At 43.3% G+C, this 16,991-nt stretch overlaps 1 protein-coding gene across 1 annotated transcript in view; it reads right to left on the bottom strand.

The window, feature by feature from the left end:
• The window catches only part of TRPC4 (transient receptor potential cation channel subfamily C member 4), a 1,290,729-nt gene that overhangs the window by 23,224 nt on the left and 1,250,514 nt on the right, over positions 1-16,991 (bottom strand). Inside the window, exon 11 of the mRNA XM_086935069.1 lies at positions 8,080-8,169. Coding sequence (XP_086791195.1) covers positions 8,080-8,169 — 90 coding nt within the window. The remainder of the gene's footprint in view (positions 1-8,079; positions 8,170-16,991) is intronic.

Raw genomic sequence — 16,991 nt, 5'->3', positions numbered from 1 at the left:
AGATGGTAAGGTTTTTAGGTGAAGTGCTGTCTAATTCACACAATATATTTGAAGCTTGATTCTAACAGGGCAATGGAGCTTGTCCAGATCCTTCTCTGTAGGATTAATATGTGAACTTTCTCAGGTCGGTAGGTATCAAGTGATTAAATGGAAAAACTGATTTAATTGATAGCAGTGATAAACCTGGGACGTTATGAAGCACACTGCAACCTTTCTTATTGTGTGACAGGTTTGGGATCTGGAAAGTAGCACAGAACTTCATATGTGGACAGTAAAGTTTGTGTAATAATTAAAACGTTTACCATCTTGTTTATGCCTTTTCTTTGATTCTGTCTTTGAAGTAAAGCGAAGTGCTAATCAGAAAGTCCAATGATTTGGAAGAGGATGAAAGACAGAAAAACCATCTGGCGCAATGTTGTTGAGTAGTTCCTAGATAAAAGGCTAAGTGATATTTCTGTTTACAAGGACAAACTCGGTCTCTAGCAGGGAGAGTTTCAAATACACTGTACTAATCCAGTACGAATGATGTTAAAGTGTGATCAGGATTTTGTATGCTTTTGCAGACAACACTTTCAAATATACTTTGGTGTCATCAAATATTAATGAACATCAATGATTTATTGACTGAGCAGTACTCTTGGTGATTCTCTATGTTGGATGGACAACGTGGGAGGTATGATATTTACATGCAATCTATCTTGGAATAGTATTGTGCGCATTGTATTATTGTTGGCCACTGCATTGCTTCTAAAAGCTCTAGTCATCGTCAAACAACTACCAGCTCCTAAAATGGCCACCCAAAACGGTGTTTAGTTTTTCAACGTATTTTTTGTTGTAAGTATATGCTCACCACGTTTTGGTGGCACTTTGTCCTTGTTTCCTCTTTTATTCTTTTAATTAATTCTGCATATCCCATTATTCTTTTGACTTTTCATGCATATGCTTATAAAATATAAACAAGTTTGACAATAAATGTCATAGCTTGATGTAGCCAGATCTATTGACTGTTCAAATGCTTGTTTGGAGTACATGCCCTCCTTAAATTGCTATGCAGTGCCTTTAAATATATTGGCAAGCCTGACCAGACCCGTCCCCTGTTCCTTCAACAACAAAAACAATGATTACATTTAAAACTATTTTATTGGACTATGCATAAAAACAATGTGTGCACACTGCGTCACGGAAATACTTTATCCGCTCCGCATACAGCTTTTATATTCATCTGCCTACAGTAAAAGTGACAGGGTACACACAGACAAATGCACTGTCCTCACTATGTAGTACGTTAGAGCACACTGCACAGTGTCTCCTCCTCACATAGCCATCCTTATTGTAGTTGTTTTAGTTTAGATTGCTGTAAAGTGCAACAAATCACCTTAGAGTGGCTTCAGAGTACTGTAGACTCTATGTTAGGGCCAAAGTTTCAAGAAAGTGTTTTTTGTAGATTTTGCACTTGCTCTGGTGCAGTTAAATTGGTGCAACTGGAAATTCTTCATTCATCTATGTCATATTGGTAGTTGTATGTCAGAATATTGCTTGCAGACGTTTTGTCTGACATCCACACGTTTACAAAAATATTGTACCATTCGGTGTAGATTTTCTATGTTTAACTCCAACACTATCTGTACATAACTTAATGATTTCCTAGCTTATATAGTTAAGATCATTGAGTTCACAACCATTGCTCATGTCCACTGGTTCATTTGTCCTAGGTGTGCAGGGCCTATGATTCTGATTCAAAAAGTCCAAGGCTAAAAAGTTAGAAATCTGCTCCTGAGGATACTTCTTGCTCCACACATATGAACAGGATAAATAATCCTGTTCATAGGTAAGGACTCGTACATGGGTATTGGACTCTGGAGATATTGGAACCCAGTGGCTTGAGACTTAAACAAATAGGCCCGAATGGTACCACAAATGGCAATAGTGGTATGGTGAGAAACTACATAATACTGTAGTCTTTCAGCTCAATAAAGTGGGTGATGCTACAAGTACTCAAGTGATTGGGTTCATCTTGTGATTCTGAGGACCGTCTATGCCATTTTTCATGTTCAAGTAAATAGATTGAAATTGGATGAGAATTGAATCATTTGGACACAAAAGACCATAATTTTCGTTGGGCATATTTTACCATTAGACATTTACATATGGGAGATATCTTGTTGTCCCGAAGAAGGTTGTCAGAATTCATGTTAACCACCGAAACGCATTATGCTGATGTTGGGCGAAATCTGAAGGACACAAGGAAACAATAGATGTTGATTTTATAAAGAATTATGAATCTTGTTTTTTGATTCACACAAATTTGCAAATCAGAAAGACAGATGTAATATTCTTATGTGTTCTCCCTATCTTTAATTCTTCGTTATTGTATATTAATTTTTGTAAATTTTGCAGTGTTGTTTTTATTGAAGTATTGATTTAATGTGTTTTTTATGCTGTCTGATATGTAGTTTATAAAGATTTGCCAGTTAAGACTCGAAGAATATAGTAATTTGGTAACACTTGATTTGTTCAGTTTTGGAGATTATTTATGAGACCATGGTGATGAATGTTAGAATTAATGGTTGAAGATAATTAGTTGTGATTGTGTTCCCAAACGGAGTTCTCCTTGACCTTTTAGTCTTTCACGAAGCCCTGTCCCTTTGGTTGACAGGCCCCTCTCATATTCTCTTTCTACTCTGCAAAACATACATTGCTTAGATTCCTTATGATCAAACAGTACCTAGTATTAGGAAGGTGTGTGAAGGCAACTAAACAGTGCAACAGTATGAATTATACTCCACTCATGAATTTATAAATCCATTGGCTATCCTACCCAACCATCCATGGAGGGAGACGTACATGCTTTAATTATGTATGGTGATGATACACCAAATATCATATGGCCACAGAGGGCCTCTCATCTAGAGAGCCATGGAAAGAAGGAGATTATATTCTCACTTGATGTGTGGGTTAAAAATTACCTAGGGTTGCATCACCCTTCTACCTACCCCAAACCTGACTTGAAATGAGAAGCCACTGGACATGGAAAATACAGCACACCCCTATATGAATATATGACTTGCTGTTACTGTCAAGATATTACTTGATTTCTCAATAACAGCTTAGATTAAGGAAGACAACCATGCCACCAGTATGGTTTTAAAAACGTTTATAACCTTATGATCAGATCTATTGTGAAGGAGGCCACCTCAAATATATCACTGATAGATCAGCTACATTTCTAAATATGTGGTATTCCATAGAACTGAAAATGCTTAGAATCAGGATTAATGAAAAAACATAAAGTTTCTGGGAAAAAGATTCAACCGGGAGAATTATAAAATAGAAGGAAAGTTTTTCAGCAAAGGATTGTTTCTGACTGAAAATGTCTGGAATTGAAAACTCTACCAAAATGTTGTTTAAAATATTGAATACCTTGGACCGTCTTGATGATCACTCTGTAAAATTTAATCATTCTTTTGCCTGGTAGGTGACTACAGAGGTTCATCACTGAAAAAGTGAGAGCCTTCAAGTAGAAGCTCAAATAACAGAAAGGTAAGAAAACTCACCTGCACTCCATTTGCATTCTATCAAACCACCTATGATAACGTGAGCTTCAACATTAAAAGCAACAGCATACCACAGTGGGCTGAATATCTGTGCCCGTCAAAATTAGCAGAAGATTGAAATAATGAACCTATATCAGAGATTACAGAATTTGTTAATATCTCTTTATATACAGGTTTTCTCGCAGACACATCAAATTTGGTTTTGGTCACTCCTTTAATGCAAATAGGAGCTTAGGACCCTCCTAAGTACAGTCTGGTGCCCGTCCGAATAGAGGTGCAGGAAAAGAATTAGATTATCAAGCATTTACTCTATGAATCTTTGTGTTACCGCTTGCCTTGTCGGCTACCTTTGAGTATCCTGACTACTCTCCTGTGTTGCCCGAGATTGCTAATGTCATTATGAAAATAGGCTTAAACGTTCTTTGCCCATGCAAAACCTGGATTCCTTCTGTACAATACCTACTTTAATTTTGTGCTTGTAAATTGTGATCCCCCTCTTCAGTAGCTCAGGCCTAATACCTCTGTTATTTAACAGTAATATACATTCCTTATATCAAACAGTAATGATCCTGGTGGTGTGTTCCTGCAACGTTGCCAAAGTATTCACCACCAGTACTTCGTATATATTCTAGAACTGCCTTGGTCTCATAGATTTGATAACAGAACTACATCTGGTTTTGGATAGCAAACTAAAATAGCTCTAACCATTTTTATAAAAATATGTTTGCAGGGAACTCTAATATGTCTCTCTCTGATGAGGCCAAGACTCTAGTGGTGATATCTGAGTGCAGGAAGAAGGCTGGATTATGTGAATGCTTTCTGTGCAAGCTTCATTAAACTCCTACTCAGGTTCCTACAGAATTTGGCAGCCATGTTGTTGATATATGTGAAAATAAGAGACAGTTGGAGTTAGCCATTCACGCCTTTCATTAGCTTTCCTGGTGGCAGTGGATCAGGTTTATGACACTACGTTTAATGTACCAAACATTACAAGCTCAGTCCATTCCTGTTCAGGAAAATGACACAAAACTTTCCCACATCTTGTCTGGGGAGATCATAAGAAGATGGTCAGTTTGTCCCAAATGCCTCCTTGGATCTTACATGTAAGATTACTGTTGGAAATGGGGGTCTCTAGCTGGCAATGGTGTGCACCTTGTCCAAGTAGGGACCCTTCCTTCTAGTCAGGATAAGGGAGTTACATTCCTAAAATAACTGCTGCTCACCCCGTTGGTAGCTTGGCATGAGCAGTCAGGCTTATCTTAGAGGCAGTGTGTAAAGCATTTTCACATAAACAACAGTAACACAGTGCAAGCACTGCAAAAGACACCACACCAGTTAAAAAAATATCCAATATTTTTATATACTTAAAGACAAGACCAAAAACGATACAAAATACACAATACAGTACTTAAAAATCATCAGTACTCAAAAGAGATTTGTAATAAAGTTCCTTGAAGTCGATAGCTCCATCTGGGGCTATCACAGGGTCATAAACAACAAATCCAAACAGTTTAGGCTGAGCGTGGCATCGAGGGCCAGCTACGGTGTCGGGAAGACACTCAAAAGAGTACCTTTAGAAATGCAGAGTGTCGGCATTTCTGGTTGTGCTCCGAAAGCACGGCGTCCGCAGGCGTCGGTTCTGGGGATTAGTGCAAGAGTTGTCGGCCCTTGAAGTCACACACATTGCAGATTGAACTCCTCGCTGTTCAAGTCAGGAGCGCCAGTGTCGGCAGGCGTCAGATGCTGCGGTGCGAAGTGCATCAGGGCCGCCTGCAGTGCCCTTATTCGTGGTGCAAGCAGCGGCTATGTGATGGTCGTCTAGCGGCATCGGTGAGACCATGGCTGTGGTGAGAAGTGATGCGGTGCTGGCAGATCACAGTGCAAGCAGCGGCGGTGTTGTTGCTGAAGCGCTGTCGTCGGCTGACAAACTGGAGTCGATGGCGCTGGCGTCCGTAGGCCAAGGCTGCCGTGTGGAATGAAGACGGTGCCTCGTGTAACTTATGAGCGGTGCCCTCGAACCACAGTGCAAGCAGTGGTGTCAATGTTGGAGTGAAGCGGCGGCATCGGGGATACCAAGCCGATGATGTGAAGTGAGGCGGTGTGGAGTGCGGTGCCCACCAGTTGCGGTGTAAGCAGCGGCTTGGTGGCAGAGTCAGCAAGCCTTGTCAGTGAGACCAGGGTTGTGGTGCGGCGTTGTGACAGGGCCTTCAGGACACTGAGGCGGCATCGAAGACGGCGTTGGGTTGCTTTTTCTTCTGTTGCAGCACAACACACACAGTCCCCAGTGCTGAGGGCAGAAGAACTTGAAGTATTTGCTGTTCCTGAGACTTCTTGAACAGGGGGCAAGCTCTACCTCAGGCCCTTGGAGAAACTCACAAAAAGTGGTTGCAGAAAGTTCAAGTCCTGTCCTTTCACTGCCCAAGACAGAAGCAGCCTTTGGAGGCCAACACAGCAAAGCACACAGCAAAGTGGCAGTTCCTCCTCACAACTTCTCCAGCTCTTCTTCTTGGCAGTCCTCTTGGTCCATAAGAGTTCTAAAGTTCTGGGGTCTGGTCACCTGGGACCTTTACTAAAAGATGCATCTTTAGATTCTGAGTTTAGGCATACTAAACTTTATTTTCCTATCTGATCCCAATAGGAAGTTATATTTATAAGATATTATAAATTAACTCCCATGATTTCCTATGGGCCAGATAGCCTTTCAATAGTGAAAAAACTAAATGTACTGCAATTCACTACCAGGACATGTCACACACATCAGTGCATGTCCCACCTTTCACACACACTGCACCCTGCCCAAAGGAGTACTTTGGGCCTACCTTAGGGGTGACTCACATGTAAGAAAAGGAAAAGGTAGGGCTTGGCAAGTGGGTGCACTTGCCAAGTCGACATGGCAGCTATAAACTGCGAGCAGACTCTGCAGTGGCAGGTCTGAGTTAGGTTTTCAGGGCTACTCATGTGGGTGGCACAATTAGTGCTACAGGCCCACTAGTAGCATTTGATTTACAGGCCCTGCACACTCAGTGCACTTTACTAGGGAATGACGAGTAAATCAAATATGCAAATCATGGAACCACCAATCCATAACACAATTTACATAGAGAGCATATGCACTTTAGCACTTATCAGCAGTAGTAAAGGTCACAGAGCCCTAGAACCAACAACAATAGGTCATTAAAACTAGTAGACAGAAGCAAAAAGTTTGGGGATAACCCTGCAAAATGGGCCATTTCCAAAAATTACCAAGAGTAGTCATCATGAAATCTCAAGATCTTTTAAAGATGGTTGCTCACAGCTGGCATGCTCATATTGAAACATGCATTTCTGATTGCTGCTGGCTCATAACTCCAGGAAATCATGATCAGAAATCTACCAGTAATTATTAGGCCACAATTGGGATAGATGGTGCTATATTGGTATATGTTACAGTGGGAATGTTTATATAATAAGTAGCGTAAATGAAGTGGTTTCCATGGGTACAATTTATAGAAGCATGGACAGTCATTTACATAGGCTCAGAGGGGGGGAGCTAAAATGAGTAAAGATAGACAGGCATGCATTTTAGCAATGAGGCAGCCATCATTCTAGATGTTTAGAGCATATGACTAAAATGCTTGTTTAATTTAACCTAATGCCATAGACTTCTAATTGATGCATAGAAGGCTGAACATGCGGCATGAAGGAAGGGGATGCCAGAGAAGGTGACATAAAGTTGGGGTGATATGGTGAAACGTTCACTGACCACATATTAGAAATGCACCTGCATGCTCAATGAAAACTGGTTGTTTCAACTGTCTGCCTTCGTGGTCCGACTTTTGGAGTTTTTCAAGCCGCCTTTGTTTTCCTCGGTGAAGACAAAAGAGGTTTTTCCTGCTGACAAGCCAATTACTCTATATTCAGGATGGGGAGCTTGCTGCAGGACCCACATGGAATATTAGGGCCCAAAAATGTTGAATGGTTTGTGGTCAGCAACAACTAAGGGAACTGAGGCATCACCTCCAGATCACTGTCAAGATCTGGTGATGTGTAGGAATTTATGTAACGTATGAAATCATGAGCAGACATTTACTTCTCCTTTCCTACGTGCATGAAGAGCATTTCTCATTAAGGTTTGTGTACTTTGTTTTTTTGGTAGTTTGCTCCACTGGAGCAGATCGGTTACTCAGGCATCTTCATCACTGCTCAAATGGTTTAAGATAAAGGCCTTTCATGGTTTTGCCACACAACAGGCATTTGGTAAAGCCAATAGTACATAGTACCAATGTCGTACCTATTGGCTTTAACAGTGCTCGTTTCCCCAGAGCCTGATAGCAATAAGTTGCTTTGTATCCAAATATTCGACGACATATTGAGGGTGATACAAATGCAGTTCTCCTTCCCCATAATCTGTACACCCTGTGGTATTATCAGACTACTTTCATCCCTGCCAAAGTAATAGTTGTTGTGACTCATGAATACTGAAAGCATGCTAAGGACTCATGAATACTGAAAGCATGCTAAGGATAACAGTAACGAGATACTATACCTTGAAGTTCTCTTCTGTGAGTCCCTCTTCAGTCTTGGCGTCTCTGATCATGGCTGCAACATATCTCTTCACCAGGTTTCTCATTGCCTCCTGCTCATAACAGATGTAAAAATATGCAGTCAAAAATTAAGCATCGTGTTTATTGAGATAAATGCCCCTACTCTGGCATATACGTTCATGAAAACCTATAGATCAGATTCCCAGAGGTTTATAGCAAAAGCAAATATTTGACTATGCCTGCCAACATGCTCATGACCCTGCTCTTCAAAGGGGGCCATGTTTAATTGTGCTGAGTCAGCTACAGTGGCCATGGTGGGGCAGGTAGGCCCCTCATGAACACAGAGGAAATAGGAATTCCTTTTCATGCAAATAAAAATGGGCGAACACAGGTTTTTAATTTTGTCTGGCTGTGTTTGTGATTTTGCTGAATGCACATTGTTCAGTCGCTTTCTCTCAACCTAATACATCTGACTGTGTGTGTGATGTTGCTGAATACACATTGTTCACTCACTTTTTCTTTCCGTATTACGTTTGCTTTCAAAGCTTGAGGTCTGTAAAAGAGGTTGTTTGTGTGTAACAAAAGAGGCTTGTGGATGAAGAGCGAGTAATGTTTGCTTTTGAGAGTACATGTATCTTTCTGTAGAAAATTTCAGCGTTTCTAAGAGGCACTCCCTGTCGCCTAATAGTATTTAAAGGCAGGCGTAATGCAAAAAAATAAGAAATGGAGCTAAATGTGATGCAACCCTCTCTGAAGTACCTGCCAGCACCGTGTAATGGCCAAATCACACGTGTAACCTAAACCCCCACAAAAACATAAACAGGTCAGCTGAGCTGGGCCCCTCCTCCGCAGAACCATAGCAGCTTCAGGGCTATTTAACTGGTTCTGAATCATTGCTGCCCCAGGAGGGTGCTTTCCCTGTCATTTAACCCATTCGCTGCGGCGGCTATTCCGCCGCAGCGCTAAGGGCGGTCGCGCGGCGGTCCCGTGCTTGTGACGGAACAGCTCTTTCACGGCTCGCGGGTGAGCTGTGCTTGTGACGAAACGGTTCCGTCACGAACCCACCCACCCATTAATTAGTCAGCGCAGGCGCGGAATTCGCGCTGCGCAGGCGCGGCGAGCGGGCCGTGACGGAACCGTTCCGTCACAAGCACAGCTCACCCGTGGCTTGTGACGGAGCGGTTCCGTCACAAGCATGCAATGGGTTAAACAGGTGTGCAGCTATCAATCACAGTGCGGCCAGTGCAGTGGCACAGGGGCACAGAGGGAAGGGAGTCACACCTCACTACACAGCTGGTGTTTAGTTAAAAGGCCTACGGCATAGATTATTTCCCTTCCAATTGCCTGGGGCCTGACTGTGATGTCTCAATGAGGCGTGAGAAGTCTGGGGAGGAGGGGTTGGTCACTATCACACGCAAAGAAAGAATGGAGAGATAAAGTGGGGAAAGTAAGTCTGCCCGGGAGTGATTCCACAGTAAAAAAAAACAGGATGAGGATAGGCGGGTCACAGGGTTATATTCCTCAGGGTATGGATGTGGCCTGGAGGGAAGGGATGGGTTTTAAGTTGCTTGGGAGTTTCTGGTGGGAGGAGCTATGCTCATGTGGTTAGGACTGGGATGGGGAGTGCTGAGGAAGAGGTAATGGAAGGAGGAAGTAAACGATGGATGTATGTGTGAATTGAGATACACAAAACAGAATCGAGAGGTACAGCAGCAAAAAAAGACTGAGAGCAAATCAAAGCAGTGGAGTGATACAATGAACAATGAAGACTTACAAGAAAGGAGACAGAAGAGGGCATATAGAGAGATGCAAGGGAACATAGCGAGATAAAGGTGAGAACAAACGAAAGGAAAGAAGGATACAGGTAGTAAGAACAAGAAAAGGGGATTTGGCGATACAAGGGAAAATGGAAAAGTACATTGGAGAAAAAAAGGTGAGACACTGTTGGTGCGGCAATGTAAGGAGAAAATGTACTAGATGAGAGTAGAGAGAAATGTCAGAATAGAAAAATAGAGGTGAAAATGGTAAGAGGGGAAGAAAAGCATAGAGAGATACAGAAGGGAGTAGAATGAAAGTAAAGGTACAAAGCAGTACGACAAAGAGAAGTGAGAGAGCGCAATTTGAACGAAAAGTATATAGTAACCATATCTAGACGTATATGTTATAAACGTAGGAACGAAATGCATATCGTAATGTAAAGTTGGCGATTATAGTATAAAGGCCAATGAATGTGATAACATGGTATAGGGAATGTAAATGTATTCACACGTTGAAATGCATTAGATTTAGAAGACCCGTATACATGATGGGTAGATGTAGAAATGTGTATGAAATGTAGAACGTGCACAGTAGAATTCGTGTACGTGTATAACTTTAAATGTGTAACTTTACATTGGGAGAAGCGGCGAGAAGATAACGTGGAAAGGTGTAAACGTGGAGGAACGTGGATAAATGTATAAGAGAACTTACATAAAGATGTAACCAGGGGAAATGTATAGGTTATATTCTATACAGTCGTATTCTATGTAGTATATATTTGATGTAGAATGTTTAAGTATAACTAGGGCTAAAGTACGAATATATAAATGTATGCCAAAGGTTATACTGTGTAGAAAGGTTTTAGAAATGCTGGAAGAGTTTAGGTCATTTGTGTTTATAACCTAACTGGTCAAGAGTTCGAAGGAGCATAGTCACATGAATGTAATTTAGTGGTCTTGTGAAGGTCGTAAATAGCTTGATGTGGACATGAGAGCCGAGAAGTCTAGCACTTGTTAGATTTAAGGTGACAATGCCGGACGGAGCTTATTGCTCGAACGTGAGGAGAGACACTTTGAATATAGACTATGTTTTGACAAGACCATTCACAGGACCTAGCAGGGTCAAGTTAAGAGACATAGAGTTAAGGCCTTGTCTAAGTTTCATATGTTACATGATCTGAAAGAATCGATAAATGTCGACGATGAAATGATGGAGATGACATCCAAAGGAGAAGGGTCAACTTAACGGACGACGCAAGGAGTGGACCAATGGAAGAAGCAGGAAGTTGACATCATCGGGGAAAGTCCGTGGTGGGCGTCAAGGGGCGTTCCACCCACACGGTGATTGTGTATTTTAGGGACAGCACCCCGGGGATAAGATAGCGAACAGCCCAGTAGGGAGCTCAGAGAGAGAAAGGCAAGGGTAGATGCCTTGAGCAGATGCGCTGAGAGATCAGAGCGCAAGGGAGCAGTAGGCCGAGGACCCTTAGAGAGCGGATGGGTAGGCAGATAGGGTACTGCTTCCGAAACTTAGGATTTCCTTTAGAGGCTAAAGAGAGTTTGAACTTCTTTGAGAGTCAAACTGCTGACACCTTTTGAGGGAAGAAACTTGCGAAGTAGGATTGTCACGTAGCATAGAGTAGGGACAGATTAACTTGATGATTTTTATCTTACTGCAGATGACGCAGGAGAAACCACTTCACGCCGAAGCTTAAGCAGCTGATATTTTAATTGATTTTGTATTTTGTATACTTTGAGATTTTATCCTGAGTGGATTGTATCGTATTCAAATTAATCTTTATATAAACTTTTGAAACTTTATCAGTTGTAAGTGGTTCTTCAGAGTGGCGTCAGTTAATGGGGTTTGTCTAACCGATGCGGGGGTGGTCCTTTCCTCAAAGACAGATAAAACTCGATCCAAAGTGAAGAATGAGATAAATTATTAAATTGATCGTAATCATAAATAGATATCAAAATCTCATTCCCCGCAGTTGGTAGCAGAGTATGATGGTTATCTTCTTGAGGAAGACGACCTAGGCCAGGTTAGTTTACCCCAAGGTCCCTAGTCATCGTCGACCAGAAGAAGAATTGCAGCCGAAGACGGTGCTGATGGTGCGTCGAGAGAAAAGCAGCAGAGTCGGTCGAGAGTGAGTATAAGGGTCATGCGTTGTAAGATTGCGGTGTTTTATGTTGTTCCTGTGTTGTAATGTCAAGCGGAGTTGAATGCCTGTAGTGTGATTGAGGGAAAGTTGTGAGCGCGCGCAACTGGATGAAATCTTATGTCCAGAGGACTTAAGTGGTTCGGGTGTATCGAACACCTAGAGTAATTTGACTACCATTGAAAGGGGGTCATGAGGTACCATTGATTTCCCGACAGACCGATGATAGGGGGAGCGTATGTGTGAGTGAATGAGTAGCGGACGCTGGTCGTACGTTTACTGCGTGTAAGTAACCTATCAGTTAAGGCAAGTGTCCGACCGTAAGAGGAAAGACGCTGTGCCAGTTGAGGTAGCAATTACAGTTAGACTGTGGCCGTACAGTCAGAGAAAAGTGATCGCTTGGACGGAAGTAATCATTTTTCAATGTATGAATGAAAACGCATGTGAAATCGTGAGACGAGTTGAGAAACGAGGGAAGCTGCTGAAGAAGAGAGAAGTGACGTCAGCGTAGAACCGTGCTGGGATAGGCTGATTAGCGAGAGTCGCACAGGGATTGGTGGTTGTTATCAAGACGCAAATAAGTAAGAAATATCGTACGTTATCAAAATGAAGTGTTTTAAGGGTTTAGGAAAAATCTTTAAAAAGAAAAGGAGAAATTTATATGCCGGAGAAGAAGCTCCACCAGAAGGCACACCAGCATATTATATGGCAGTAAATGTAGGCTTACATTCAATACTGTGGATTTCCGAGTGGCATAGGCTAACAGGAGGGCAGAAAGAACTAGCGTTTCCAAGATTTGGAACGTTTAAATTAGAAGTGTTGAACCAACTGAAGGCGACAATGCTTTCAACGAGACCTTTACCGAGGCCAACACAATTTGAAGCTCTTGGTGTGTGGTTTAGAACAGCACACGAAAGGGGCGTAAAGAGGCGACAAGAAAGAGTGAGAAGATCGGTAAAAGCAGTGCAGGATGCTAAATGGGACGACGAAGCTAAGAAATGGAGGGTACAAAGGATAGAAGCGGACAAACTGTTCACCATGATAGAGGCTACGGGAGAAAGGAAACCTCTAGAACAGGAAGATGAGGAAAGTGAGTCGGAGGAGGATCTAATAGACAGGTTGTTAACAGATAAACCCCCTCCATATAGCGGTGAACTTGCAAGTCCCATATTACCGCAAGTGGACGGAACTAGGTGGGGAGAGTATAAGTCGATCCCGGTATCAGAGTGGGACGCTACTAAGACCGTAGAAATACCCCAAGCTAGTCCTGAACAGAGAGTGGTGGGAAGATTTGTGGTCCAGAAGGTGCCGGAGACGCAATGCGCTAGGTCATACCAAATGCCGGACGCTTTGCAGGTCCCGGTCACCATAGGCCCTATTGTGTCAATCTATAACCCAGAAGGGGTCCAGCAGGAGGAACAGGCACGATGGGACAATGAAAGAGCAGAAGAGGAGAATAGGAATGCCACGATGAATTCCCACAGGCAGATACGAGCACCAATAAGTCGGAGTACCCCATTTGATTCCTCAGCAGGTCCTAGGGTAGAACAGGGAGGTCGAAGAGGACCAATGGACTTAAGGGGACCAAAACCGAAAACCCATAAGGAATTAAGGGAATACCTGAGAGAATGGGATGCGGCCGAAGAGGCTCGGAATAAAAGTTTAGAAACGGGATCCGAGTGGAGAGAGCAGGATAACAGGATTCTCTCTCATTGTGGAGCTGGCGAAAGCAGCCCCGAGTGGGAGGGAGGAAGCCAAGAGAGCAGAAGAGATACTTATCCTACTGAGAACAGCAATAGGCTAATGTGCGAAGACAGAAGTGCAGGGTGTGGCGAAGTGCCTCGTGTCACCTTCAGTGAAGGGGAACATAGGACACAGGAGTACCGGAATACCTTCAGGTGCACACACCATGCCCCAGGTGAGAATGCGAGACATTGGAGTCACGGAAATATGGAGAGTCGCGAAGCGTCTCGACATACATCCGGGGACAGTGGAAGGAGTCATGGGAATTTAGGGAGTCGCGAAACATCTCGCCATGCATCCGGTGATCATGGAAGAGATCACGGGAACACGGAAGATCGGCGAGGGCCTTTCATTTTGTTAAGTGACACCAGACAACAAGCAAGTTATAATGGATTAGAACTGAACGGTGGATCCTATCTCACATCTGGAGAAACCGAGTCAAAAAATCGGAACGTAGGGTTGGGGGAAGGAGCCTTATTCCACCACACCCCACGGGACGATGGAAAGGCTTGGGATCTAGAAGGGTGGGAACGAAGAGATGGAAGGAAGACTCCTCATAACTCACCTGTGCTCAGGCGTAGGGCGCATAGTGGAGGTGAGAGGGATATGAGGGAGGAACATAGAACTGAAATGTTGAAAGCCGAAATAAAAGCGAAACGGCTTGATGTGATGAGTTTGAAGGCAGATCTGGATGAATTGATTGATGGTACAGTGCCCTTAGAGAGATTAAACTCGTATACACCAGATGAGATACTGTTTCTATCCAAAGATATTACTCGAAGAGCGAGGTCAGTTCATGAGAACTTATCTAATTTAGCAAACAGGTACATGGTAGACCTGTCACGAACTAAGGCTTTACAGAGTAACCACAGGATAACTTGCACGGATCAGGATTTGGATGACCGCAGAACGATCGCGCTGAAAGTACACATAAGGGAATTGATCGTAAGTATCAGAATATGGAGAGATCTAGATAGATGGGAGGAAAGATGGTCCAGAAAGGGCTCCGTTAGACGGAGTGTACTCGAGGGTTCCCAGGACACAGGCTTGATGCGAATGGAAGCTTTCCCTTTGCGAGAAATCGCGAACGGAAGTTACGTTCATGTGCCTTGGACTAGGGGGGATTTGGCGGCATTCACCAATTCCTTCCCAAAGCTTAGAGATAATCCTGTCGAGTGGTATAAGCAGGTAGAAAGATTCGTGAAGATTTCAAAGGTACTGTGGGTCGATTTGAACACACTGTTCGATATCGTAGTACCCGGAGACCTATGGACGGCGTGCAAGCTTAGTGTTGAATGGCCCACTCGTGAGCCATCAAGAGATACCCGGACGAATGGTCCATCTGATAGAGTCATGGAAAAGTACGAGAGAGTAATAACATGGCTAAAAGAGAAAGTGCCGGTACAAGACATAGACTGGGTAAAGATAGATCGGACTACCCAAGAGCCGAAAGAGACAGTGCATGAGTTTTACGAAAGATTGCTGAAAGCATTCAAGCAATACAGCGGGTTAGATGTGATGGATCCCAAGGACATAGGACAGTTTGTTTCAAAGTTTGTCCTCGGATTAAGACCAGAAATATGCCTAATGATCCAACAGCATCTGATCTGTTGGCAGAACAAACCTTTAGACGAGATTCTGAGGTATGCAAGGTATTGTAGTGACGAAATAGACTCTAAAGCAAAGAAGCTTAAAGAAAAGTTAATGCTAGTGCAAATGCAAGCTGCTGGAAAGGATAAACCGCGGCAGCAGGGAACAGGAACGCAGGTAAAGAAGCAGAATAATCAGAGCAGAGACGAGGAAGAAAGACCGAGACCGAGAATGGATATCGCGACACTGAAAAAGACGACGAGATGCCATCAGTGTAATGAGGTGGGACACTGGCGACGCGAGTGTCCTTACAATGTTGAGTCAGGGGAATTAGAGCAGGAGGAGGAAGAGGTCCAGAACAACGTGGTTAAGGGAGCCGTAGTCCCGAAGGGCAGGCTTGTCAAAGGGGGGACTCAGACTCCTCGAGCCCCGTTTCCTCAACCACCTCGCATCATGAACGGAGGAAAAACCTACAGACAGATGCCATTGTTTGTAGGAGGAGAGGAATGTTACTACGTTGATCCTCTTACAGGGCAGCGGGCGAGTAGGGACGAAGACTGTACTCTAGGAGCCGCCTTGGAAGTAGATCAGAGAGGACCATACGTAGAGGCTGAAATAGCGGGATGTCCTACAACCTTTTTGGTGGATACAGGGGCCACTCGATCTACGTTGAGATCTGCGGTAGTCCCGGGTCTGCCAATGTCAGGAGAAACGGTACAGGTGGTAGGAGTTGCGAACAAAAGGATGACAAATCCCTTGACCGAATCAGTGTCGGTAAGGATAGGAAATTACAGTGACGAACATCAGTTCGTGATCTGCGATTCTAGTCCTGTGTGCTTATTAGGGAGAGATTTGCTGTGCAAACTGAATTGCACGATACATTGCACACCTGAGGGAGTAGAAGTGCAGACCAATGATGAGGACGCAGATTACAAAGTTGTAAACTCAAGGGAATGTGTGGAACTTTATCCTACCTTAACAGTGGAGGAGCTTCCGCAAGACCTAAGAGAGAAAGTCTCAGCTGAGGTATGGGATTTTACTGGGGAAGAAATTGGATTGATCAAAGGAGTAGACCCGGTAAAAATCTTGGTAAGACCCCATGCTGAGTACCCAAGAACCCCACAGTATAAGCTAACGCCAGAGACGATTGCAGGGATCAAACCTGTGATCGAATCCATGATTAAGCAGGGAATACTGAAGGAGATCGTGGGAAGTCCATGTAACTCCCCGATCATGGGTTTGCAGAAACCTAGTGGAAAATACAGAATAGTGCAAGATCTTCGGAAGATTAATAACATTGTTGTCTCATGTTGTCCAGTGGTACCGAATCCATCAGTCATATTGTTTCAGATACCGTTCCAAGCTGAATGGTTCACAGTGATAGATTTGTGTCAGGCTTTCTTTTCGATACCATTAGATGAAGAGAGCCAATATCTTTTCGCTTTCAAGCTGGAAGATCGCGTCCTAACATGGTGTCGTATCCCTCAGGGGTATACAGAGAGCCCATCGATCTTTAACCAGTTATTGAAACGGAATCTTGAGAGTCTAGTACTGCCCAAGAATTCAGTTCTGGTCCAGTACATAGACGACCTCCTAGTTGCGTCAGAAACTGAGGAAGCTTGCAAAGAAGACACCATTACCTTGTTAAATCACTTGGCTGAGAAC

This window comes from Lissotriton vulgaris, chromosome 8 (genome assembly GCF_964263255.1).
Source record: "Lissotriton vulgaris chromosome 8, aLisVul1.2, whole genome shotgun sequence".
In the NCBI taxonomy this organism is placed as follows: domain Eukaryota; kingdom Metazoa; phylum Chordata; class Amphibia; order Caudata; family Salamandridae; genus Lissotriton; species Lissotriton vulgaris.
The sequence above is the reverse complement of the archived record's forward strand: the minus strand, read 5'-3'. Positions and strand labels throughout refer to the sequence as shown.